At 33.5% G+C, this 27,968-nt stretch overlaps 1 protein-coding gene across 1 annotated transcript in view; it reads right to left on the reverse strand.

The window, feature by feature from the left end:
* The window catches only part of LOC145286259 (uncharacterized), a 107,390-nt gene that overhangs the window by 27,054 nt on the left and 52,368 nt on the right, over positions 1-27,968 (reverse strand). Inside the window, exons 2-3 of the mRNA XM_080135080.1 lie at positions 11,912-11,997; positions 8,241-8,297 (exon numbers count right to left, since the gene is read on the reverse strand). Of these exons, the coding sequence (XP_079991206.1) occupies positions 8,241-8,297; positions 11,912-11,997 (143 nt within the window). The remainder of the gene's footprint in view (positions 1-8,240; positions 8,298-11,911; positions 11,998-27,968) is intronic.

Below are 27,968 nucleotides of genomic sequence, written 5' to 3' on the forward strand. Positions count from 1 at the left end.
GTTAATCGGTATGGTTTAAACAAATACGGGGCCATTAATTTGTGAAACAAGGGAGATAAGTCATTTTAGCAAAAACATATTTGTAAAATAAACAGTTCCAAATTATCAATTTATTTAAACAACAAATAGTAAAAATAGTAAGTTAATTAAATTAAATAAAATTTATTTTCCTAAATATCATTTTTTTAAACAACAAACAAAAGAAACAGTAATTTCAGTTCCTTTTTTTGTACATTTATATCAAAACATTTTTTTATATAATTTTTTAATTAAATAACGCACAAGAAGCAACATATGTACGTGCGTGTGTGAATATCTTCCGGTTTTGGTGTCTAAAATAGTATTTAAACAAATAAATAGTATTAAAACAAATAAATAGTATTCAAACAGGAACTGAAATTGGAACTCTGAATTTGATAAGCATTCTCAGTTATGTTACCTGTTTTCGCAATCTTTACGGTGTTCACGTCTACAGAAAATATAAGTTTTCCCAATTTTTCGTAAAAATTATTTTTAACTGTAGAGTGGAGCAGATCAACTTGCTTATTTACATTTATATTTATATTTAAATAAGCAAGCCATACCCTGTATAAATAAATTTCTACTTGATGAATTTTCGTAATTTGGGGATATATTATTATTTTCGACATGACAATTAAGTAATATTGTTTTTGCTTAAAATTACATATTTAAAGAAATCGATCTGTCGCCTCTATCTCAGCAAGTAACGAAAAATGTATTTTGTGCTTAGTGTTTAAACGGCCGGATAGGCGGTGTTATGTTACGTTCGAAGATCATAGCGGATGAATCAACTTCTCGCAGCACGGGAATGCTTCTTGTTTTCATTAGATAAATTCGCTTTCCGCAGTTAACAGTAATAAAATGTTTCGTGGATTGGTCCGTCTTATGTGATTCCAATGAATAATTACTCTAGGCGCACCTTGTTGTCAGGCGATGATCAAATAACCAGTTATTTGGGCTAATTGACCACAAAATCAGTTAAACTATTTTTACGATGTACCAAAGGAATGTTTTCTTTTTCTATTTTTTCTAACGATCGAATCATACAGTTCATGTGTGGACTAATTGACATCATTTGTATTATTCGAACTGCTGTTTGTATCTTGAGTGGTATTCTCATAACATTTCGGCCGATCTAACCTTCGATCTTCTTCAGGTTTCGAACGCCAGAATATTTCTCTTGAATTTCGGAATCTGTATGGAATTTTAAACAAAACTCCATGTTTAATATATAGATGTGGCTTGCTCCCGTTTTTCAACTACGATCGAGTGAAAATTTCAATTAATTTTCACTTAAAGAATTCAGAAACATAATTGACATCATAGTCTATGCTTTACTTTTAGTTAAACATTTTTTAACGGACATTCATTTTTATTTCTACAATTACATTCATTATTGTTGTTATTATGCTTTTCTTTATTATTAATTGTATTATTATTGTTGTTGCAATGTGAAATCCACCTAGTATGGCTCTTAATTATATCTTCTAAGTTATTTGTACAGCTGTAGCTAAGTTTAACGGTATTTTTATTAAATAGTTTATGCAGAAGCTTGGTTGCAGGAGAAAAGTTTTGCTTAAAAGATTAATAAACACTAGCGGGACCTGTGGAAATTCTACAGGGGACTCATTCATATGTAATATATTGATGTCTTTAGATGTTCATTGTAAATGGAGATGCCCTGATATTATTGTAACTCTTTTGTTAAAACTGCAAAAGTATTTATCTAAGCTAGCACGAACGTCCGGCAAAGCCCGGTCGTAAAGTACGCTTAAATATGATATTTTAATTCTTGCAGATTTCGTATATATTATAATAGAGTTAATGTTCTATCGATTTTTAAATATTATAAAGTTGTAATTTCAAAAATAAAAAATGCATCTATGTGACTTGTGTCATTAGCTTTAATCGAAACCTAAATAAAACTTATGAAAAAAAATATGTATATATATTTAACTTGAGTTTCTTCAGCCATAATCGGAACCGAAACGAAAATTTGTGAAGAATTCTTGATAAAATTATTTATTTAAAAAAAAGAGAGAGATTACTGGAGTGCCATCAGTTATAATCGAAACCGAAACCAAAATTTATGAAGAATTCTTGGTAAAATTATTTATGACAAGAAATGAAAGTACATAACAGTTAAACGACCCGAATGTAAGTGTGACACAGAAAATAACACACACGCTATCGTATTAATATATAGATTCTCAATTTTAGATTTAACTAACAGATTAAACGGGGGAGTATACCAGTTAATTTTTTTTCTGTTTCTATTTTACCTTCCGATGTGATTTACATGTAGACTAAGTGACACTATGAAAACAATAAACTAATAAAAAAAAGTTTGTTTTCTTCGGTCGTATTCCATCAAAGGTTTTCAAGATGTTACAGCATGGTTAATTCATAGTTTTACTGTAAATACTTTTCTTTGTTCTTGGTTTACGAGAATTATGCGTCCTATGGGTTCAGATTATAACATTACATGTTAGGGACCATATGTCTGTAGCGATTAAGGACCATATGTCTGTAGCGATTAAGTTAGTTTATCTGAATTTTGACAAGGGTCACATTGAGTGCATGATAGCCCAGATGATAATCCAGATCTGTAAAATAGGATCGTTCTCAGGTTTGAATGAAAGACGCGTGATAAAGAAAGGGCAGTGGTCAAACATTATAGACAAAGCAGGAGTGGAACGATATGAGGATATGACGAATGACGTCACGTTTTTGAGGGAAAGAAAACTAAGGTTTTTATATTAGATCTCTCCGGGAAGTCACGCGAACAAGGCAGCCAAATTATTTAGAAAACTGGTTGGTTCAGTGAATGTTACTGGCGTGTCTGTCAATCTACGTCGCTCATTTCACAAGTTAATAAGTAATTATTAAAGTTACATTAGCATCTTTCGTAATTTTTATTCTCTCGAAATAAAACTTTGAAGAAAATTCAGCAAACGTCCCCTTGTTTCTCTCCTACAAGAAAAGTTTTATTCATCTTAGTTAAACAGACACGATGACCAATGACCACTGCAACATGACGATGACGAGACGTGATGACGTCAGAAAAGCATGTATCAACACCCTGAGCATGTATGTATAAAGACTTACAGTTACAATAATATATCTTAAATATTAAAATGTTTTTAACGCCAATAAGTAGGTAACGTATAATACAGTGTTTTGGACGATTACAATACTCCCCAATGCTATGAATAATGTTTATCCATTGATTATATTTTTTACTAGCCTAGGTGCCCGGCGTTGACCGATTGTTTGGAGGTGTGTGTTGAGCAAAATAAAAAATATGTGGTAGTAGGCAGACAGACTCGAACCGTACCTCGAAGTAGGAAAAGAACGTGAAACAAGTGACGTGTTGCTGTTGCGTCCAAATGCCAAACCGGAAGTGACGTAGTTTAAATTAATGCTAGAGAATTGAAGAGAGGGAACGAATTTCGAAAATATGGGCGAAAAAAGGGCCCCCTTCCTGTAGAAAAGTACCCAGCTGAGGGTGAAGGAATTAATGTTTTTAGCCATTTTATCGATATTTGTCGTCCGAAGGATTGAGTTTCAAAATGATACCGATCCTGTGAAAATCCGTTGCCTCTGTCGAAAGTTTTAGGCAGACATACAAACAAACATACATACATACATGCATACATACATTTAAATAGGCAGGTGAGATTTATGTTATAGACTAGCGGGGGTACCCGGCGTTGCCCGGGTGTTTGTAAGTGTGTGTGGTGTTAAATAAAAAAGAACCCGGGGGTAGGATCGAACCCGAAGCCCTGAGGCGAAGTTTGAAAATAAAATCGGCCAGCCAGAATGAGTTAGTGAAAGATGTTTGAACTTATTTAAATAAGAACCAAATTGACAGGTGCGCGCCTGGAAGTCGTCGAACGTTACGACGACGACCAGGTTTGTTTGTTATAAGCGAAATAAAAAAAAGAAAACAACGTTAAAACTTAAGCGGGAAAAAACACAAAAATAACTAACGTAAGGCAAACGAACGATGAAAACAGAAAAACAGAAAAGCGAACACGTTAAAAATGGCTTAAATAAGCCTGTTTCGATATTAAAATTTAAAAAATCGGTAGGTCCCCGGATGTTTTTGGGTGTGTAAGCGAAGTAAAAAAAAAAAAAAAAAAAAAAAAAAAAAAAAAACAGAAAAACGAACGTTACGTGAAAAATGGCTTAAATAACACTGGTTCAATATTTAAATTTAAAAAATCGAAAAAAAAAGACATCTCACACCACGATTAAAACCCAAAACGTTTAGATATTGAACCAACGCGCTAATCAACTGACCTAACGCGACGTACATGAAATTTGTTCAGTTTTTCAACTATTTAAAGTAAATCAGGCCATGCCGTGATCTGTCGCATGTGTAGAACTGTTCGTCGTCACGAGAAAACCGTTTTTGTTGACACTCCCTTTCGGGGTGAAAAAATCAACGTTTTTGGCCAATTTTTCGAGCAAAGGATGAGGCTTCGATATGATACCGAGTTTGTGAATTTTCCTCGTGTCTGTCGAAAGTTTTTAGCAGACACACAAACATACACACAAACATACATACATTTTCTGCTTTTATATATATAGATTGCCACTTAGGTTTGAATTCGTGTTTAGAAATATGACGTTAGTAGAACATCTGATTAAATATTTTAAGGTTTCAGTTTCGATTTCCGGGCATTCATTTTTTTTTTTTTTTTTTACTTTTTTACTATTAATGCACTATTTTCCATTTCTAAAAGTAATTATGATCTCGGATATCTCAAAATGAAATAAATTCCGCAATTTATTATGTCTAAAAAATTGTGCTAACAGAAAATATCTAAATATCATAAAATAAAATACGTATTATATACGTTTGAAGCCAAAACAACGCATTATTACAAAATAAACAGACATTTATTTTGTTTGAAATTTATATTGAAATTCATAAATATATTTCGAAGGAAATCTTCATCTTCAGTATGTCTTTCTTTCTTTTTTTTTGCCATGTTGTTGTTGGAGCAGAGAATCAGAAAGTTGAAGTCCGTTTGTTGTTTTTACGGTAGTTTTTTAAATCTCGGAACGGTGCGGTGGTCACCCGGAATTAACGTTAAGCTTTTGTTCCTTAGAAGCGCTGGTTTCGTTTGAATAAAATAAAATACGTATTATATACGTTTGAAGCCAAAACAACGCATTATTAAAAAAAGAAAGAAAGAAATACTGAAGATGCCGCTTTGCTTCGAAATATATTTATGAATTTCAATATAAATTTCAAACAAAATAAATGTCTGTTTATTGTGTAATAATGCGTTGTTTTGGCTTTAAACGTATATAACATACGTATTTTACTTTATTCAAACTCAACCAGCACTTCTAAGGAACAAAAATCTTAACGTATCTTAATATCAATTTACTTGTCTGTACGGCCAGTATCACAAAACCATCATCATCGCAAACATTAATTAATGAGAAACGAATAAGCTCTCTTTATAGTCGCTCTTTATCAGCTAAATATCATTAAAACCATTTCCTCTCCAAAACCTTTTTTTTAATATAGCTGTCTATTTACGGTTTCAAATTGGCCGTTTTATTTTATAAATTAAAAAAAATTGTTATTTTTTTTTTAATTAAAAAATGTGCCGATGACTTGACATCTGTTCTTTTATAATTTATATAAAAAATATTCAGAAAAAATAAAACAAAACAATGTGTTATGTGCGGAATTTTCATTGAAAAAAAACTAAATTTTTAAAATCAATTCTTTTTAGCTTTAAAAAGTTTTAAAAAAAAAACAATTTGCTAAACAATTGTTTTAAATTCGTCGTTATTTGTTTTGTTTTATTTTATTCTATATATATATGGATTTTACATTTTTTTTTAACTACCGTGGAATCTCTCACGGGTTGTCCTAGTATATATTAACAACGTAGTACCTTTAACGTACGTACGTGTGTCACGGTTTCTAGGTCATACATTATTCGATCGAGAGATCCTATTTATACAAAAAAGGATAAAAGGCGATAGCAAACTATGAACACTAAATTATTATATAGATACGCTGATTTAATATTCGTTGTATGTCATTACCTTCTATCTTCCTTTTTAATAAATAAGATCTTCCGATCACCGAACACGCAAAAAAAGTTAAAATAAAAAAAAATGATGTCGTTTGGGGGACATACTTGAAACTAAAATATACCTTCTTAATCTTCTGGCTAGAATCCAAGGGTAGTATCTGTTCTGCCTAAAAATGGTATACAATGATATCGTGGTTTCTGTTCGTGCCGAGCGTCTATACAATGTAAATATGTTGCAGGCTTCAACAAGGATATTGGAGTTCAACCGTAATAATGATTCTGACACTACATTAACCAGATTACTTAAATAAATACTTCTACAGTTTAAACAAAAGGGCTACCATAATATCGCGGGGTCTCTATTCACGCTAGACGTCTACATAATGGCCAGCAGCTATATATTACATATGAAAGATGCCGCTGTAGAATGTCCACAGGTTCCACTAGTTTGTATTAATATGAGAATTTTATAATGATCAGTTAATTATTTTTCGGGTGAATCATATATATATATATATATATATATATATATATATATATATATATATATAAAACAAACACACACATTGTATTAAGATTTGGTTCTTATTGTTCCAATAAGTTTTACAAAATTCCTAATTTTCAATTGTGTGTGTGTGTGTGTGTGTGTGTGTGTGTGTGTGTGTGTGTGTGTGTGTGTGTGTGTGTGTGTGTGTGTGTGTGTGTGTGTGTGTGGAGGGGCACTAACTCTATTCGGGTTTAACCGGCTTCCTCCGAAGGAGGACGTTTCATGGGAGTATGAAATTCACAAGCGGTCCCCAGTCGCACGTATATCCCTGTCACGGGAGATGACATTAGGTTTTTGCAGCTCTTGCAGAGAGGTGTCGACGTCCTCCTACATACAACGCATTTTCGTAATGACCAGGCTTAACGTTGCTTAACTTCGGTGATCTGGCAGGAACCGGTGTGTCAACGTGATTATGCTGTACAGAATTTTCATGGTGTGATAATATAAATGATATAAGTTTACAACATTTATTATTTATTATAATGATATTTTAAAAAAGATTTAAAGTCTCTTATAAGTCTAACGTGCTTATCAAATATTGATTCTCTAAACAGTTGAATATTAAATGCAGCAGCAAGTCCTGGGAACATATACCAGAAATAATAGTTGGAAATAAGTCATTCACCATCAAGTATCCACTATTCTTAAAGTTACGTAGCTAGAAAACAGAGGTATTAAACATGACATTGATATAGAACAAAAAAGAAAAGAAGCAACCTTAGAAGTTAGTATCTCCAATCATGCTGAGTTAAAAGGAGCTAAGAGGCAAAAGATAACGAAATGCCAAGGTCTTGTGTACAACATAGAACAGAAAATTAAATCTTTGGAATATCTCCATTATTCCAGTAATTATAAGAGCAATGGACTCATAAAAAGGTATTTCAGAAATTACCTGGCAAATATACCCGGTGAACTAAGTACAAGAGAGATACAAACACTTAAGGAGGCTGTTGGATCCTTAAAAAGATCTCTCGGTTGGAATGTTTGGCATTCGATGGGATGGGCCATCCCCAACTAAAACAACATGACGAGAAAAATAAAAATAAAAAAAAAGTATATGATTCGCCAATAGAAAAAAAGAAAAGGTTGTTTCTGCATTTACAGACATGCGATTTCCACGAAGTTGGCTCCGGCTCGCTCAGCAGCTGACGAAAATAATTAGAAATGGTCGGCCGAGAGTTCCTCAATTTTTTAACGAACGCGATCTCTGTTTTTAGCTAATACGGATCGATGAAGGCTACGTTTTTATAAATTGAAAGAAACAAACAATTTAATTTTAATCGCGTAGGTTATGGTTGGGGTTGGGCTATATATATATATATATATATATATATATATATATATATATATATATATATATATATGTTTGTAATTTTATTTATTGTATTTTCACGTTTTTCATGTTTGTCATTATAATTTTCTTGTAGCGGTTTAATTTTTCGCTATCATCCGCTTCCGGTTATTTCCGTCAGCGGCCGAGCACACCCAGGAAACTTCGTGGAAACCGCGAGTCGGTAAATGCAGAAGTACTAAAAAAAGTTTTAAATTTGTAAGCGTTTTAATAATAGCAAAGAATGAAATCAATGTGTGTTGTGAATACTTACAGACATCACTCGCCGTTTGTATCCGAGTATCATTCCAGTTAATCCAGGACTGACAAACTGACAAACAAAAAACATGAGAGGTAGAAAAATTAAGTATATATAGAGATGGTATGAAATTAAAATATATTAAAATCCTGTATTTCGAGTTTTTAGGTCTTTCCACCTCCGTTTTTATAAAATTCTCATCTAAATTATCCAAAGATGTTTCGCTATACATGACATTTTCTGAAGCAACTCCAATATGGAATCTTATTTCTTATATTTTGATTTGGCACTTGCAAAGGGGGAAAAATGATTATAATTTTTAAAGACATATATTTCCTCTTTTGAAAGAGTTTGTAATAGAAATCTGATGCAGTGTCTTCCCCAGTGAATATTGTAAGATGGAAAATAGAAAAAAAAAACTCTGTTATAGACGCGCAGGGAGCAGCTGAGAAGGCATCACATTGGATCTGGTTAAAGGGAAGCGATGAGTGTTAAAGAGAAGCATAGTTTACATCGGTACCAATACAACCTGGGGGAGGGGGTACTTCAGAGTTGCAGTAGAAAAGTAGGGGTCGAACCTGAAGTGGTTCCTCCTGATGAGTTGATACTGGATCCGATAGTAGAGCTGTTAGTAGCTGAGCACTGTAAACAGCATGTACAAATTACTATGAAATGAAGAGAAAACAATGGTTATCATTTTGGGACGCATATATTTCCTCTTTCGAAAGTGCATTTTAATGTTTCTTTCATGTGTTAACAATATGAATTATTTTTATGAGTTTTATTTCTTGACTGTAGAATCATTCTACAGAGTAATAAAAAATGTAAGAGAGCTATATGTCCAGTCTGTTAAATCCAAGGTAGCTGATCAGCGGCTTGGTTCCCACCAGTTTTGGCAAATAACAAATAGGATCCTGAACAGAAGTGTGCGTTCTATCCCAACCATTATCAATGGACCAGAGGTCATCTCGTCAGCGTCAGACAAGGCCAAACTATTTGCAAAGAACTTTGCAGCTAATTCTACCCTATGTGACGAAGGCCATCAACTCCCCATATTTCCTCCTATAACACAGAAAAAGCTAGGTAACATACAAATATCCGTGCATGAGGTCGCCAAGCTAATCAAGAACCTAGATTCCAGTAAAGCAACTGGCCCTGATGGCATCCCAATTATAGTGTTAAAAAAGCTTCAACCAGAACTTGCTCCCATACTTACGAAACTATTTAAGCGCTGCCTTAAGGAGAAGTGCTTTCCGACTCCCTGGAAGACTTCATCAGTTTGCCCTGTATTTAAGAATTTAGGTGATAAGTCATCTCCCTCTAGGTACATGCCAATAAATCTCCTGTGTGTTATGAGTAAGTTGCTGGAATCCATATTAAATAGAGAAATAGTCAACCACCTCAGCAGGAACAACCTTCTTAGTGACACACAATATAGTTTCCGTTCTGCAAGATCTACCGCAGATGTGCTGACGGTTATATCCCACAGGATTAGTGAATCTCTTGACAAAGGCTTCCTTTCTAGGGCAATTGCTCTTGACATATCAAAGGCCTTCGACAAGGTATGGCATAAGGGTCTACTTCACAAGATTTCCAGCTACGGTATAACTGGAAATGTTTTCTCAATCATTAAATCATTTCTCTCCGATAGGCTCATAAGAGTAGTGATAGAGGGACAAAAATCGGAGGCCTGCAATATAAATGCTGGGATCCCTCAGGGGTCAATCCTGGGCCCAACTCTCTTCCTGATCTACATCAATGACCTCCCTACACACATACTTAAATCATTCGTTGACATCTATGCTGATGACACGACCATCTACGGCAACACATCAAAGGCTGTAAATGACAAAGTTCTCTCTGATTCTCTCTCCTCTGATCTCGAGCGCGTGGTTCAGTGGGGGAAGAAGTGGCTGGTTACCTTTAATACATCCAAAACCAAACTCCTATCCTTACATCATCAACGCTCTGATTCCCATCTGGCATCAATTGTGATGGATGGCTCTCGTCTGGGTGAGGCCCCGTGTTTTGACAAGCTTCTGGATTTGACCTTTACTCCTGATCTGAAATGGAACACGTACATCAAGTCTGTTGCCAAGGTCGCTGGAAAGATGGTGGGATCCTTCTACCGCTCCAGAAGATATCTCACTACTGATGCAATTCTCTATATATATAAAAGCCAAGTACGTCCAAGGATGGAATACTGCTGCCATATATGGGCAGGAGCTGCTAAAAAGCCTATCCTGCCTTGACAGAGTACAAAATAGAGTTCGTGGCTTAGTGGGGGTGCCCTTTTCTCTACCCTGCAACCTCTCTCTCACAGAAGAGACGTTGCGAGCCTATCCTTGTTTTATCGTTATTTCCATGGCAGGTGCTCGTCTGAACTCCAATCTCTAGTCCCCCCCGCCAATCTTTCACGAAAAACACCCGTCTAGCAGAATCCAATGTGAAAAATTTCCCCCACTCTATATCTGTGCCTAAATCAAAACGTAGATTCCATGAAAAAAGCTTCTTTCTTAGAACTGCACGCCTGTGGAACTCTGTTCCGTCTGCCTGCTTCCCACCGAACTACAACTTGGATGTCTTCAAATCCAACGTTAACAAATTCCTAATGAACCGCCCCCTTAAGTAAACACTTCATCAAATCTCCACACTAACGTAATGTACTTGCAATAACCCTTATCCATGAGTGGCTTCCGGGCCTTGTTAAGTGGTGATCACTGTGTAAAAAAAAAAATAGAAAAATGATCAAAAAAGGAATGTCAAAAGAAATAACTATTGTAAAGAAAAGGCAAATATTGTCAGCATCAATCCACCCAGAGAACCTTTAAATTGTAAAAAATTAGATAAAGAATGGTAGTATTAATCCAATTAGAATCAGTAGTTGCCCTTTTCTCGTGTTAAGACTAAAAGTCATGACTAAAAAGAGATTCAATACATTTTATACATCGATTTTGGTACCTGGTTGATTCATTTTTATCATCCCTGGCTATAAATATAATCGTCCAGATCATCGTGATTATACTCAGTATTATTATGCCAAAACAGATTGCGTACATTTTATGCAAACAGCGGCACCAAAGCAAGATAATGTCCGATCAAAAGAATTTAAAATCACGTAACAGTTTCCCTATCATGTCCCTGTAACGTGGCTGTTACGCTCGAAACATGTTTGTTACAGTTCAAACCTCTGTCGAACTCCGGCGCTATCTGGTACCGTCACAAACGAACGAACAAACAAAATAAATAAATTCGACTCGGTTTTTTATTTTCTGTTTTAGCAAAAGGCATTTATTAACGTTACTCCCCCAAACAATGCCTTCTTGTTTTTCCTTTTTTTTTTTTATTGTTCATTTCGTCTGTCATGAGAGTAACAAAACCCCCACACCAGTTTAACAGCTACTCGTCGCCACGACGGAGCCACACGTCCATCTAGCTCGGTTTTGCTCCTTTCCTCGATCACATGTCGGCCATAGCTAGCTATTTCTCGTCTTCGGCATTACACGTCCATTTTCCCAGCGCGCACTTTGCTTCTCCCGTCGACCATGTGCCTTCTTGTCACGCAAGCCCGCACGCACTTGCTAATTTGAATAGGTGCTCAAACGCCGCTGCTGCTGTTGCTAATACCCTTCGCTAACCATCTGCTTGCGAGAGGAGGGTGCAGTAGAGGAGAAAATGTAACTTACCAGAAGACCCGCCATCCAGTACCCTCCAATTGGTGGCTCTTTACGATAATACGACAACTGCGCAGTAAGAATTGCAGCCGAGGCGCCTGGAATGATAAATAGTACAATAGTTAACTTATAAAAAAAAAAAGAGTTTAAATGTTACAAAACTGCAAGTGATTCTATTGTCTTTTATCACAATACTAAACTTCTTGTTCTTGAAAAACATGAAAAAGTTATGGTCCATTGATTTAGAATCGGTGATTTGTCAAATTGGTGGTGGGGTATAGCTACATTTGTGCTGGTGGAAAAATATAGTCGCCATCTTTATAAACAATGAAAAAAATATAGTCGCCATCTTTATAAGCAATGAGAAATATGCTTGCTAAGTAATGAACGATAACATCTTTCCATGAATTTCTAGTAAAAAGGCACGCTAATAACACTGAGTTATCGTTTTTCCTTAGCTAGCCTCTTTTTCGACTTGTTTTGATGGCGACTACATTTTACCGGCCTAATTTTCATTTCGGCGTTTCATGTGTACGATATATATATATATATATATATATATATATATATATATTTATTTATTTATTTATTTATATATATTTATATATATATACGCACATAAGTTGGTTATGAGTAATGTCAAAGTCTGTTTAATTTATTTAACGTAAATTAACCGAAAATAGAACAAGGGAATGAGTTTAGTAGAGCAGGCGACATAGCTGTTTTTTAAATTTATTTATTTAGCGTATTTTACAAACATTGGTTTAAAAATGCATAGCTACGTACAAACATACAAACTCATGATAGATATAGTGTAGGAGTTAGTTCAGATCAAAATCTAAATCAGATAAAAAATATATATGCATCAAAAATAGACAAAACCAAAGATGGCTGCTTCTGTCATCCATCCCATCCCATAACCCTTGAGCCCTTGGAGGGGCATAGGCCATCTACAACTTTTGTATACAGGGTGAACAGAAAGTCCTTGGACCATTTTTAGTTTTAAAATTAAATATTGTTAAAATCACTTTTTCTCTTTTCGAATAAAGTAAGTATTTAGTCTAACTATTGATCTAATTATTTTCAACAAAAATATTAAAATAATTTTGTTTAAACTTTCAGAAAAATGAGCAAACGAGAGGCCATAATTCAGATTCATTGCGCGGGAAGGACAAACTCAGAGATTATTAAGCTCTTGAAAGTGACTAAATCCACCGTGTACCATGTTGTGAACAGATTTAAGGAACTTGGTACATCTGAAGACCGTCCGAGGAGTGGAAGACCTCGCACTGCTCGAATAAAGAAGGTGATTAAAGCTGTCCGAGAGAGGGTAAGGAGGAACCCGAAGAGATCTGCAAGACAAATGGCTAAAGACATGAATGTGAGCGTGACCTCGATGAGAACCACCGTAAAAAAACGATCTCCAGTTGTCCCCCTAAAAGATGAGAAAGAGACAGTACCTCACACCTGCCCAAAAGCACAAGAGACTTGAAAGAGCAAAGCTTCTTCTTGGAGAACTGAAGGCTGTCACGGCAGAGTGAGAGATTGTTTTTTCTGATGAAAAACTCTTCACAATTGAAGCGACTGTTAACAATCAGAACGACAGAGTTTACGCAAAATCTTCAGCAGACATTGATGACTCCGTGAGAATAGTTTTCCGCCGACAAAAGCCGTCTTCCCTCATGGTGTGGGCTGCAGTATCCAAATCTTGGAAGTCGCCTCTGATTTTTGTGGAGCAGGGGGTTAAGATCAACACAGATAGCTACATTAACGATATTTTGGTTCCAGCATTTGAAGAGATGAAGAAACACTTCAAAGATCAGCCTTTCACCTTCCAACAAGATGGAGCACCATCCCAAACCTCCAGAAAAACTCAGGACTGGTGCCAACGTCATTTTCCAAGATTCTGGAGTAAGGAGATGTGGCCTCCTGCATCGCCTGATTTGAATCCCATGGATTTTTCGGTGTGGTCTTTGTTGGAGGCAAAGGTCTGTTGTGTTGCTCATCCAAGTGTTGATGCTTTGAAGACATCTCTTCTGAGTGAATGGGCAAAAATACCTCAGGAAACGCTGCGTGCCTCGGTTGGTAACTTCAGACAGAGAATTGAACATCTAATCGAAAGGAAGGGACATCACATTGAAAATAAATAATTTGAATTTATTCTTGGTTTCCTAACTTATAATTTTCATTCATGTTTAATTTATATTTTTGTAATTTTCTATTAATAAACCACTTTTGAATTGGTCCAAGGACTTTCTGTTCATCCTGTATGTTTTTGTAGCGAGGAGTTCTTTTTACAGGGTGAGGGTGCTGGCCTCACGCCCAATCTTCCCAGAAGGTAAATACAGTGCCTAACCTTCCCAAATGGTCACCCAGGCTCAACGTTGCTTAACATCGGTGATCTGGCGAGAACCGGTGTGTCAACGTGATTGTGCCGTACTGACTTCCGCCATGTTGGACGTTAAATAATTTTTAATTTTTTAAATTTATTTCATAAAGTATCATATAATATAAATTTAGGAGGGGTCTTAAAGGGGTAGGAATTCATTTTTTGGGTCGGTTTTTGGATGTAGGGTTAGCTTTAAGCTGAAATAATAATTAGTCAGTATACACAGGTGATGCATTGGTTATGGGTTTTATACAAATGTACTTTATGTATCCGGGAGTGTTCTTACATCTGTTTTAAATCGGAATGACTCCCATAAGTACCGAAAAAAATCCGATTAAAGAAGCAACAGTCCAATTTTTAACAAAATTAGCACTCTGATACATCACAAGTGCATTTGAGAAGTTTTATCGACGCACAAGCCGACGAACTCGGCGTATAAAATTAACAGTAGGTTCTTTGATAAGACATAAGCGCGATTGAAATAAATATTTCTGTTTAGAGCACAACTGAACCATGATACTTGACATTGTAAATTTTAATTAAATCCATTGTATAAATCTTATTTTATAGAATCAACTATGTTCTCTACGATGCAATGTAGACTGCAATGTCTTGTTGACAAAGTCACTGCGGAAAGGCACGTGAAGCTTTATCACGATGCATCGTTGTAGGTCCTCAACTATAGCAGGCAATCAATTGATTTGATTGAAAAGAAAATGGGCGATTCCACCGATTTAATTAATAAATAAAATATTTGAAGTGTGGAATATTCGTTAATGCTCATTCAATATCGGACAACGCCGGATATGCCTGTTAGTATATATATTTATTGTTCATGCAGACATTGTTAAAACATCAGAAAGCTTCTGTTTAGTAATACATTTTTTTTCGTATTATCTTTTTTGTATATACATTGGACTATGGATGTATGGTACATAAGTATGGAAAGTATGGCCCATACATCTATACGTTCGACGTATATACAAAAAAAAAAGATAATACGAAAATTGGAAAAAATGGAAAGGTATTACTAAAGAAAAGCTTTCTGATGTGTTTAAGAATGTTTGCCTGAATGAAAAAATGTTGCCTAAATACACGCAATATATATATATATATATATATATATATATATATATATATATATATACTAGCTGTACCCTGCCACGCGTTGCTATGGCTTAATTTCGTGTAATGGAAAATTCTAATAAAAAGAGAAAATGCATGTTTCTTATATTCTTAGTACAGCAATCCACTCCAAAAAGTAAAAAAAAAAAAAAAGGCGAAAATGAAAAAAAAAAAAATGGTACTCTTGCAGAATTGGATCTGGATCCTCGGGAGTTACCGTCAATCATGGCTTGGGCTCGACCAATATTCAGTGGATTAAGCCGAAAGTTGCTAAAACGTTGAAACGCTAAATAGTTTTCTTTTTTATTGTATTCAAAAATGTGAGTTTTTAATTAATATTTGGGTAAGGGGAGCGGTACTATACACAGATTCGAAAACGTTGTCGAAAAACGAATAAATTAAAGCAAAGGTAAGGTAAATTACGTTTCTATCTAACTGGATAATTTTTTAGTGTTTTTATTTAATGTAAAATGTTTAATCGGCTAAAAAATCTCAGTGTTTATCTATGTATTTGAAAAAGATGAATGGTCGCGGACTCTGTTGAATACGTTAAGTTTGGGAAAATCAGTTAAAAACTATACAAAACAGTGTCAGACACCTACTGATTATATGTTATTGTGACATAGGCTGACATATTCGGTGGGTTTCTGATAGTGTTTTGTATAGTTTTTTAGTTTAAAATCATTTTCTCAAACTTAACATCATCAACAGTGTCCGTCACCGTTTGTATTTTTCAAATACACTGATAAACACTGTTTTTCGAGCCGACTAAACGTTATAGTAAATCAAACGGGTTTTTATTACTAAACACAGAAACGAAAAAGTTGTTGAAAAATAAATATAACAAATAAATGTTATCAAAGGCAGGATAAGTTACTTTTCTACCTAACTGGATAAGATTTTAGTGTTTTTATTTAGTGTAAAATGTTTAATCGGTTCGAAAACATGTAGCGTTTATCTGTATATTTGACAAATACAAATGGCGGCAGACCGTGTTGAACACGTTAAGTTTGGAAAATGAGTTAAAATTAAAAAAAAAACTATACAAAATACTGTCAGGAACACACTCAATATATGTTACCGTGACATAGGCAGACATGTATTCGGTGGTTTTTAACAGTATTTTGTATAGTTTTTTTTAGTTTTAACTCATTTTCCCAATGTGTTTAACACAGTCTGTCGCCATTTGTAATTTTCAAATATAGCAGTAAACGCTGTGTTTTTTGAGCCGAATAAACATTTTACATTAAAAAAACAAAAAAAATTATCCATTTTGGTAATAAAGTAACATATCTTGCCTTTGATAATATTTGTTATACATTTATTTTTTGACAACTTTTTCGAATCTATATGTACAGTAGTACAAACCCAATAAAACCACTAAAAATTATCCAATTAGGTAGAAAAGTAACTTATCTCGCCTTTGAAAATATTTACTTCTTATATATCTGTTTTTGTTGACAACTTTTTCAAGTCTTTGTGCACGTACAAACCCAAAGGTGTATTTTTCTGTCTAATTTTATTTTTAGTACCGTGCTTAAATTTAAATTTCACGATATCTTTTTGGGGGGAGGGTATTTTTTTTTACATTCGGTCCACCTCCACAATTTTCGACTATGCTGAATAAAAAAATCTCATTTAAAATTTGCAGAGGCAATTATCTTTCGAGATATAAAGACCTGTACTATGCACTATAATTCACTGACGACCATGAATAAACACTCCCAACCTCCCCATATTAAGAACGGCTTTCGGAATAAACAACACCCATGCCTAACCACGTGTTTTAACCTTTTACCTGTCTTTCGTCTTTCAAAACGGCTTTTGGAATAAATACCACCATTCTCCCCATGTTAAGAACGGCTTTCAGAATAAACACCCCAAACTACCCATGTTAAAAATTGTGGAGGTGGACCTAATGTGAAAATTTACCTTTTGTTTTTTTAATAAATTGTTAGTTGAAAGCACAGAATAGTGACTAAACACAATCCCCTCCCCTTGGTAAGAATAGCAAAAAAAAATAATAATGGTTTTCTTGGTAGAAACTTTTCTGTATTTCACCTAACAATTTCTGGTGCTAATGAACTTACTGATCCGCGCTATTTTTTAAATCGTATTTCCAAGTTTAATTAAAGTTTTATGATATGTTTTTTTATTCAATTGTAAGGTTAAAGTACAGAATAGGTATAAAACACCCTCCCCTCCCCATGTTAAGAATGGCTTTTTAAATAATAACGTTATTATTTCAGCACAGATCACTCTCTACATGAATACCTAATATTTTTTCAGCCATTCTTACCATAGAGAGGTGGTGTCTTGTAACTATTGTGTGCTTTTAACTAACAATTTATTATTAAAAAAGATATTGTGAAATTATAAAAAAAAAAATAAAAAGATATTGTGAAAGTTGAATTTAACTTGAAAAAAAAAACAATGTAAACGGCGCGTTCAACATTGTAGCCAGAGCTTATTTGGCAATAAGGTCACGTTAGTCGCTTAATGGGTACTAATGCACTTACTGATCCGCGCTATTTTTTTAAATCGTATTTCCAAGTTTTATGTTTTTTGGGTATTTTTTTAGATTAGGTCTACCTCCACAATTTTCTTTTAAATGACGACTTTTAAAGGTTTCCGACTATGCTGAATATGGAAATCGCATTGAAATTTTGCAGAAATAAGTAGTTATCGAGATATAAATAGTTGTTTTATGCATTGTATCCTTTGGTGGCCATCTTTGTTATGCGCGTAGATTTGTTTATGACGCGCGCAAGCGTGTAAAAAAGATGGCCGCCAGAGATTACAATGCATTATACAACTTTTTATATCTCGATAACTACTTACTTCTGCAAAATTTCAATGCGATTTCCGTATTCAGCATAGCCGAAAACCTTTAAAGTCGTCATTTAAAAGAAAATTGTGGAGGTGGACCCAATCTAAAAATTTACCGTTTTTTTTATTCAATTTTAAGGTTAAAGTACAGAATAGGTACAAAACACCCTCTTCTCCCCATGTTAAGAATCGCTTTTTAAATAATAACGTTATTATTTCAGCACGGATCAAATAAGTGCACGAGTACACAATTTCTTTAATAAAGAAAAAGCATTCATATTTTCTTATATAAAAACAACTTCTGTAAAAAAAAGAAAAAACGTGTACTTTCAATTTTTGTTAAAAAAGGTTTTCTTAAAAAACAAACAACAAAATACGGTAAAAAAAAAGCAAACAACAAAATATTAATCGGTATTCATGCAGAGGGTGATTCGTGCTGAAATAATAATGTTATTATTTAAAAAGCCATTCTAAACATGGGGAGGGGGAGGGGTTTTTGTACCTATTCTGTACTTTAACCTTACAATTGAATAAAAAACATATCATAAAACTTTAATTAAACTTGGAAATACGATTTTTAAAAAATAGCGCGGATCACTCTCTGCATTAGCACCGAAAGTACAGAATAGTTAGAAAACATCCTCCCTCCCCATGTTAAGAATGGCTTTCTAAATAATGTTAATGACTCAGTACTGTTCCTTGTCTGCTTAAGTTTAACTTTTGTTTATTAAATTGTTAGGTGAAAGTTCAGAATAGTTACAAAACACCCCTATTCCCATGTTAAGAATAGCTTTCTAAATAATAACGTCATTATTTCAGCAGGGTAGCTTCTCTGCATAAGTACCATGTTTTGTTTTTATATTGTTAGGTGAAAGGACAGAATAGTTACAAAATACTGTCTCCATGTTAAAAATGTCTTTCTAAATAACATTATTTCAGCACGGTATTTTCTATGCATACGTACTAACTATTTTTGTTTATTAAATTGTTAGGTGAAAGTATAGAATAGATGCAAAACTCCCCCCATGTTAAGACTAGCTTTCTAAATAACGGTATTATTTCAGCACGGTACCTTCTCTGCATAAGTACTATCTTTTGTTTATTAAATAGTTAGGTGAAAGTATAAAATAGTTACAGAACACCCTCCCTTTCCCATGTTAGGAATGGCTTTCTTAATAGCATTATTTCAGCACGGTACCTTCTCTGCATAAGTACCATCTTTTGTTTATTAAATTGTTTGGTGAAAGTATAGAATAGTTACAAAACGCCATCCCCATGTTAAGAATGGCTTTCTAAATAACGTTATTATTTTAGCACGGTACTTTCTCTGCATAAGTACCATGTTTTGTTTATTAAATTGTTAGGTGAAAGTACGATACTCATGCAGAGAGTGATCCGTGCTGAAATAATAACGTTATTATTTTAAAAGGCATTCTTAACATGGGGGAGGGTGTTTTGTACCTAATCTGTATTTTAACCTTACAATTGAATAAAAAACCATCTCATAAAACTTTAATTAAACGTGGAAATACGATTAAAAAAATAGTGCGGACCACTCTCTGCATTAGCACCAAATATTATTTAAGCACGTTATTAATCCGTAAAATTTCTTCGAAAAAAACCTTTACTTTTACCGAACAATTTATAGTGTTAATAACAAAAAAGTTCATATTTTCTTATATCGAAAAATAAAAAAACAAAAAACAAAAAAACGACTTCGACTCAAAAAGCAAGCAACAACTTTTTTTTTGCCTGATATAATAAAGAAAAATGTTTAAATTAAAAAATTTGGAAGATAAATAAATGAATTATGTTTTTTTTACTTATCGAGTAGCAGAAAATGAAATCTTCTAATTCATTTCGTCAAATCGTGGTGTGTGAAATGAATCGAACCGGAAGTTCAGTTCTATCAACAAAATAGGTTCGCACTAACGGCTTACGAAAAATATATGTATTTTATTTAATATTTTAATAATTGGCGATGTAAATTTATTTTAATATCATAGAAATATCCCTCGACTCTAAGGATGGGTTGTCTGAAAATTTCAAATAAATTGGTAATGAGGAAATATAGTTGTATAAGCTTTGAACGAACCAAGAATTACATTTATATATATATATATATATATATATATATATATATATATATATATATATATATATATATATATATATACGGTATGTTTTTAAATATTGGTTTAAAAATATATAACGACATATAATCGCACAAACACATTATGAATATAATATGGAAGTTAGTTCAGTAAACAGCCTATCAAAAATACATATCAGAAATGGACAAAACCTAAGATGGCGACTTCCGCCATATTGGACGTTAAATAATTTTTATTTTTAAATTGATTATATAAAGACTTGTGTAAAACAAACAAACTTAGGTGGATTTATGACTTGCATCGTTTTTTTTGTTTTTGTTTTTTATGTAGAGTTAGCTTTAAGCTGAAAGAATGGGCGAAATGTCAGATTAAGAAAGAAAATAAATGTTTTTACTATTGTTTTATATAAATATATGGATTAGTTAGTATACACAGGTGATGCATTGGTTATTGGTTTCGCTATAACAATTTAGATGCTGTGTTTGGCGAAGCAACACCGTTTCGGGCTGAAGACTCGATGTACGTGTTGCAGTCCTGTCTACCCTATAGCTCTACGTTTATTATGGATTTGGCAACCTTCATATGGTCACTCATGTAAGCATATGATTTAACCAGTAATTAGATAAAGCAACCCCACCAAAAATACAAAACTAAGTAAGGCATCAATCAACTGTAACCGTTTGATTAATACGAACTGTATATTTTGCAATGTTCAAGTTCTGTGAGGTCTGTTGAAAGTTTATTAAACACTCCACCTGCGTACCTTAAACCATGGATGAGTCATTAGCGTAAATCAGACTCTAATGTTTGGAAAAGAAAAGTTCACAATTTTATTTTATCATAAGTTGAAGTGGTATGCATGAACATTTTGAAATGTCGGGAATTATGCGAAGTTCTACGTTATTGAAGTGCAGACGGGTCACTGTTGCCAGTCTCGGCCTTCATTTGTCCCTACGCCCCCTTCCTCGCTTCTGCGATATTTTGGCGATGTGGTCCGTGTCCGGAATGCGAATTGATGACCTCCTCCTACATCCACTTCCCAGCTGACGGAAACGTATTAATGGATTGTTGAAAAACTGGGCGAAGACGATCAAGAAGGATCTCTTTGAGCTCTCAGGTCCGGAATTAGTTGGTCTACGCGGAATAATGAATGGCCCGCTATTTCCAGTGAATTTGCAGAAGGCCGTTATGCGTGGGTTGTCATGGTTGGAGATGTCATTGGGATGAGGAAGGAAGCCGCTCGATCCACCCAGGGTGATTGCGGCCTCAAATATTATTAAGTTGTATGTTGGCATATACGCTTCTCAGATTAGTTTATCTGCTTTTATAGATTTTTTAAGCTCAATCTGAGCAACTTGACCAAAATACTATGCGTTTTCTACAGAATATCGCGTCCAGATTATCTAAGACAGAATGCCTTCCACGCATATTTGCAGTTGCTTAATGTCAACTTTTGACGCAGGCTAAACATGTATGCCTACACGGCGAATCTTCTCGAAAAAATGCTCTTGTTGTTGCCAGAAATCAAGCATTAGACTGAAAGGCATTATAGTACAGTCAAGACTTCAGAAGACAGAATATTGGTTTTTCGGAAATTGAGCTTTCCAGCAACAATGAGTGAGCGAGCATCATGGCAATGAATGTTTCGCCGCCAGTTGATGGATGACTCAAGATGTGATAAATTCTTCGAAACATTAGTTTATGATTATTGTGTGTGTTTTACATATATTTATTTTCTTATTAATTTAATCGTTCCTGTTTTGATACGCCTCTTCTTACAAGTACAATCGAAATGATGCATGAACTGTCGAAAGTTCGTAAAAAGTACAAAACAATTTTAATATAAATTTATTCAACGAATGAAACTTTCGTTACAGTTAAAATTAAATACACTTAAAAGTAAACACCAAATAAGGTAAATAAAAAAAACTACTAATCAAAATGGGAAAGTGTTCAGCAACAATAGCACTTCCGGCACAACGTACATTAAATAAGAGTTACTAAAGAATTAGGAAGAACATCGTGAGGCAAATAATAATTAATTAAATAACGCTTCCCGAAACAAACACTCAAGTATCAAGAAGTTTCACAGGATGCCCTTGTATCTTGGCAAGCCTAGAGCAGGTTCAAAGTGTTTTCACGTATAGTAGCGATAGAAAAGCGCTCGTAAAACCTAAGTCGATTCACGTTGATTCCCATGGTGACATGTCATTAACACATGAAAGTTGTTGAGAAAGTTGCGCGTGACCGTGGCCTATTGCTCCACTCGTCTCCGTGGCGTTACGTCGAAACACAAATCTGATTGTTTGTGTTTTTTGCTGTCGTTGCTGCATGTCCAGCAGGATCCGAACCCGGCAACAGAAGCAATCTCTCGCTTCATTAGCAACGACCCAGTCCATTCGGCCATCGTTAACCGCGAGAAATACTGTTGACATTTAAACATTTATTTTTAAATGTTTTTTAACGTCTGTCAGTGATCTAATCATTATATGATGATCAGCACATAAGAGCTAAATTGACTGCCTTTTTAATTTAACTGAAAGTGCTTAACGATAAGGAACGAGTTTCTTAAAGGGTCTGACATGTATATATATATATATATATATATATATATATTATTCAATACCGAGCAACATCGGGTCACCTTGCTGGTATATATATATATATATATATATATATATATATATATATATATATATATATATATATATATATATATATATATATAGTTAGTAAGTTATAAAATGTATATGGCGATTAAGCTATGCTGAAGAATCCTAGAGTGGATGAAAGGCGGAATATTCAGTGTAGCTTAATCGCCATATACATTTTATAACTTACTAACTAGCTCTACCTACGTATTGAGCACTTTTGAAGTAAATACTTAAAGTTTACGCATAAATCTATATTTTCGTATATTAATTTTATGTGAGTAAATTAAGTAGTAATACATTGTAGTCTATATTGCACTATAGAGAACCTACTGTTGATTTTATAGAATTTTTTACATATAATGGCGTACATTAAAGTTCAAAATGAAAAAGTCAAGTATCATGCTTCAATTGTGCTCTAAAAACATTCATTTCGAAGGCACACGTGTCATATCAAAGAATCTGCTGTTGATTTTATATGCCTGGCATTACTGGTTGTGCGCCGATAATGGTTTGAATTTAAGTTTAAAATGAAAAAATCAAGCATCATTGCGAAATTGTGCTTTAAACAGAAACATTCATTTCGATTGCGCTCCTATCATATCAAAGAACGTACTGTTAATTTTATATGTTGGGCCTTACAGCTTGTGCGGTAATAAAACTTCTCAAATGCTCTTGTTTTGTTAGGGTGTGGAAAAAGTTAACTTTGGTCAAAATCGCCTGTTCTTTCTTTCATCTAGTTATTTCGATTATCGATACTTATCGATAACATTCGGACTCAAAACCTATCTAAGAACATTGTCAGACATATAAAGAACCTTCGTGTGAAATTTCATAAAAATCGACCCAACCGTTTTCAAAGCATAGGGAACCAATTAACAGACACGCAAAGTTCCTTATATATATATATATATATATATATATATATATATATATATATATATATATATATATATATTAATCCACGCATTTACTGTTCCGCTGTATTACAGCTCATCAGTGCGGCTAGACAATGAACTACCTCAACCCAGGCGTGAAACTTATCTACCTAGATGACAATCGGTGCTCCTAACTGTTATGCGATTCAGTTTCGTGCACGCTCCCCAATATGCTCAACCCAAAATAGGAAGTATTTTTAGTCATCCACATACATTACTGTTTTGCTGTATCACAGCTCATCAGTTTAGCTAGACAACCAACTACCTCAAGCCAGGTTTGGAACTCGACCACCTAGACAACAGTCGGCGCTTCTAAGCGTATCCAATATATTCACGATTCCGATACAATTACCGATTTTGAGTTTTTTTTACAGTTTCTAAATACAGGGTTGTTTTCTTTGGGGCGGGGTAGAGTGGGGAGTCAGATTAAAAAAAAAAACACATATAATATTTGCATATATTTTCGCAAATGTAAAAATAAGGTTGTGGGAGTAATTCATAGTTTCTATTTTGACTGATAATTTAAAATCAATAAATATTTATCATTTCATTTTTAATACGAACCATGTAAAATTAAGTTTTAAACAAAAGCAAGCGAATAAAAGTTATAAAAAGAATCGGTTTGGGGTATTGGAAAATATTTTTTCGAGTTCGATACCGATTCCGATACATAAAAGTTTTATTAATTCGATTTCTGATTCCGATTGATCGTCTACACAATATATATATATATATATATATATAATTATTTTTTTTTTTACTAAGCTACCTTATCTGTGTATGCGCGGAACGGTCTCTATCAAACTAATATGTCAATTATTGGTTTACAGACTTGAAACTTGATATATTAAGTATTTGGACCTGTGGAATATTCATTTTAGTTTGTTTTTTGCCGGTAGAAATACAAGCCAAAATTGGAAAATTGAAACCATGGTAATGATAGCGAATACCGCTAGGGACCTAAATGTTTTGATTTCGATTCTAGTCAATGGCCCACAAATTATATTTATTTTTAACTTTGAAATCCCCACAATATACTGGGCATAATATAATAACTAATAAAGAACTGGCTCTATGATAATAAATACGAAATCTGCATAAATTAAAGTAGTATATTTAAGCGTATTTTACGAGCGAGTAACGCCGAGCGGCCTGTTTATATATATATATATATAGATATATATATATATATATATTTGTATATATATATATATATTTGTATATATATATATATATATTTGTGTATATATATATATATATATATATATATATATATATATTTGTGTATATATATATATATATATATTTGTATATATATATATATTTGTATATATATATATATATTTGTATATATATATATATGTATATATATATATATATATATATATATATATATAATGGTTGTATAGATTGGTTTCCTAGATGTAAATCCCATGAAACCCACGTGATTATCAAAGAATGCTCAATGGAGGATAGAGCTGGTATATATATCACACAAACATTATCGGTTACACATGTGCATACATGTTTCAGTGGAATCTCAATTCAAAGAGAACACGTCATGAGACCAAAAAAAAAGTATAATAATTACAATATTGTTTCATTTGGAACTAACAAGTCACCAAAATTATGTTTTTGTCGCATTTGAATTTGGAATTTTGAAATATATTACACTATATACCTATATTATATTACACTATATACCTATATTATATTACACTATATACCTATATTATATTACACTATATATGCTCTGGAAAGGCATTCATTCAGTTTGGAATGTATTAATTGTAAAAAAAAATGTTATATATATATATATATATATATATATATATATATATATATATATATATATATATATAATTCTTTAATCTATTACGATTGGCATATACAATCTGATTTACGTTTCCAGTAAATTATATATATATATATATATGTATGTGTGTGTGTGTAAGGGTTTATATATTTGATTTTTATTTAGAAATAATTACTTTACAAAATAAATTGTGTGTGCGCGCGCATGTGTACGTGAGAGAGAGAGAGAGAGAGAGAGAGAGAGAGAGAGAGAGAGAGTCATGCATAATGAATATGTGAGCTCAGCGGATATCTGTGTTTCTGTTTTAAAAGGTTGAGTAAAAACGAAGGTATTTTTATTTTTGTGTATGTGATGTTACGATTATAAATGTCAAGTTAAATAAACGTGTTTATTATGGTTCGTCTTAACCTTTTCCGTTGTTCTTTCTAATGATTGATATGATTGTGCTGCATGTTTTAATACATGGACTGTGAAAGAAAATAGCTATTATAATTAATTAACTTTCATTACACCTAAATGAAAGAGAAAGCTAGTCTTTAAATTAATGTGTTTGAGAAATAAAATGGGATCTGTTCCCGTGATCCGGAGAGTATAAAAATAAATATTTCATTAAAACACAAAACATTCAGATTGGGTTAGAAAACTACGGAGAATAAACGAACAAAGGAACATGTGACAACGAAATTGGTCGACGTAGAATAGCAAAGAATAGCATTCTATGGATTTTTCAAATGGACAGATGTAGTTTTACATGCGAAAGGAAACGTAACCATCAAACCATAGTTTTATACAACTTTAAAATAACAGGGAAACAAATTTATGGCGCCAAGAAATTAAATTAACCTTTTTACATACTCCGCGCCTTTTTATAACAAGCCATGTTGTATTATTACCCGCAGCTGCTCTATCTAGTGTTCTCAGCACTTTTGGATTTAGGTTGGTTGGTTGGTTGGTTGGTTGTTTTTGTTTTACGGCATATCAACCCTTTTCGGGTTATTTAATGCGGAATCCAAAGATTTTGAAGAAAAATTTTTAATAGAATATATTTGTTGTTTTCAAATCAATTTCTATTTAACCCATAGTTGGGACCCTAACAGGTACTACCACTCCGGGTCAGAGTGGACCTGGGAGCAATGGTAATTAAAGGGTGGCTCCACACTCCCCAAAGTCCGCAAGCTGGGGCCTCACCACTGGATATAGTTTAAGGTCATATCCAGGACCTTTGGATTTAGGATATATACGCCTTACTATGTATAATACTGTATTATTACCCACGTTTGCTATATGTAGTGTAATTCGTATTCATCATATACCATTAACCAAGTTTATAGCATAGAACTATACACTCTTGCTATGAATACTTAATTTAGCATATACCACTTCTAATCTAATAATCTAATACTGTATTATTACAAACACGTGTTCTATCTAGAATCTTGAGCCCTTTCATATTTTATTCAGCATACGCCACTATAAAAATAGTGGAACAAATTGCTGAAACTTGGTGATAAAAGCACTAAAATTGAAATTTGTCAGTTTGCTTCTGCAGCCATCTTAAATTTTCTGATGGCTAACGTTCTTTTCTTAAAATGTATGTTCTGGACGTCATTTGTGCCAATTTTGGTGCTTGTATCACTAAGTGAAAGATTCTTATGGAATATTGAGATGACCTGTCCCACTAAAATGAAATAATATAGTATTACAGATACCTGCTCTATATAGAGTATTGAGTTATTTCGGATTTAATATATACCACTTACCAAGTGTAATACTGTATTATTACAAATACCTGCTCTGTCTAAAATCTTGAGTACTTTCGGATTTAGCATATACCACTTACCAAATGCAATAACGGGTTATTACTTATACCTGATATATACATAGCATTTTCGAATTAAACAAATACCACTTACAAAGTACAATAATGTATTCTTGTCCCCGCCTTATTTATCTAGAGTATTTATTACATTCAGGCTCTTTTCTAAAAGATACAATTAAAATTTCACTGACTAATCGCTCCAACATAATAAATATTTATCATAAAATCTGCCTACATTTTGCCTGAGTAAATGCCGAAAAAATATATTAGTGCAGGACGATAAAAGTGTCGCCCTAAAGAAAACAACACTACAGCTTTATTTTAAAACTTTTATTGAAAAACTTAATTCAAGTAACACGATTATGTAGTAGAGCTGACATCTGTTCAG

Source organism: Euprymna scolopes, chromosome 10 (genome assembly GCF_053919585.1).
Source record: "Euprymna scolopes isolate OS-2025 chromosome 10, ASM5391958v1, whole genome shotgun sequence".
NCBI classification, from domain to species: domain Eukaryota; kingdom Metazoa; phylum Mollusca; class Cephalopoda; order Sepiida; family Sepiolidae; genus Euprymna; species Euprymna scolopes.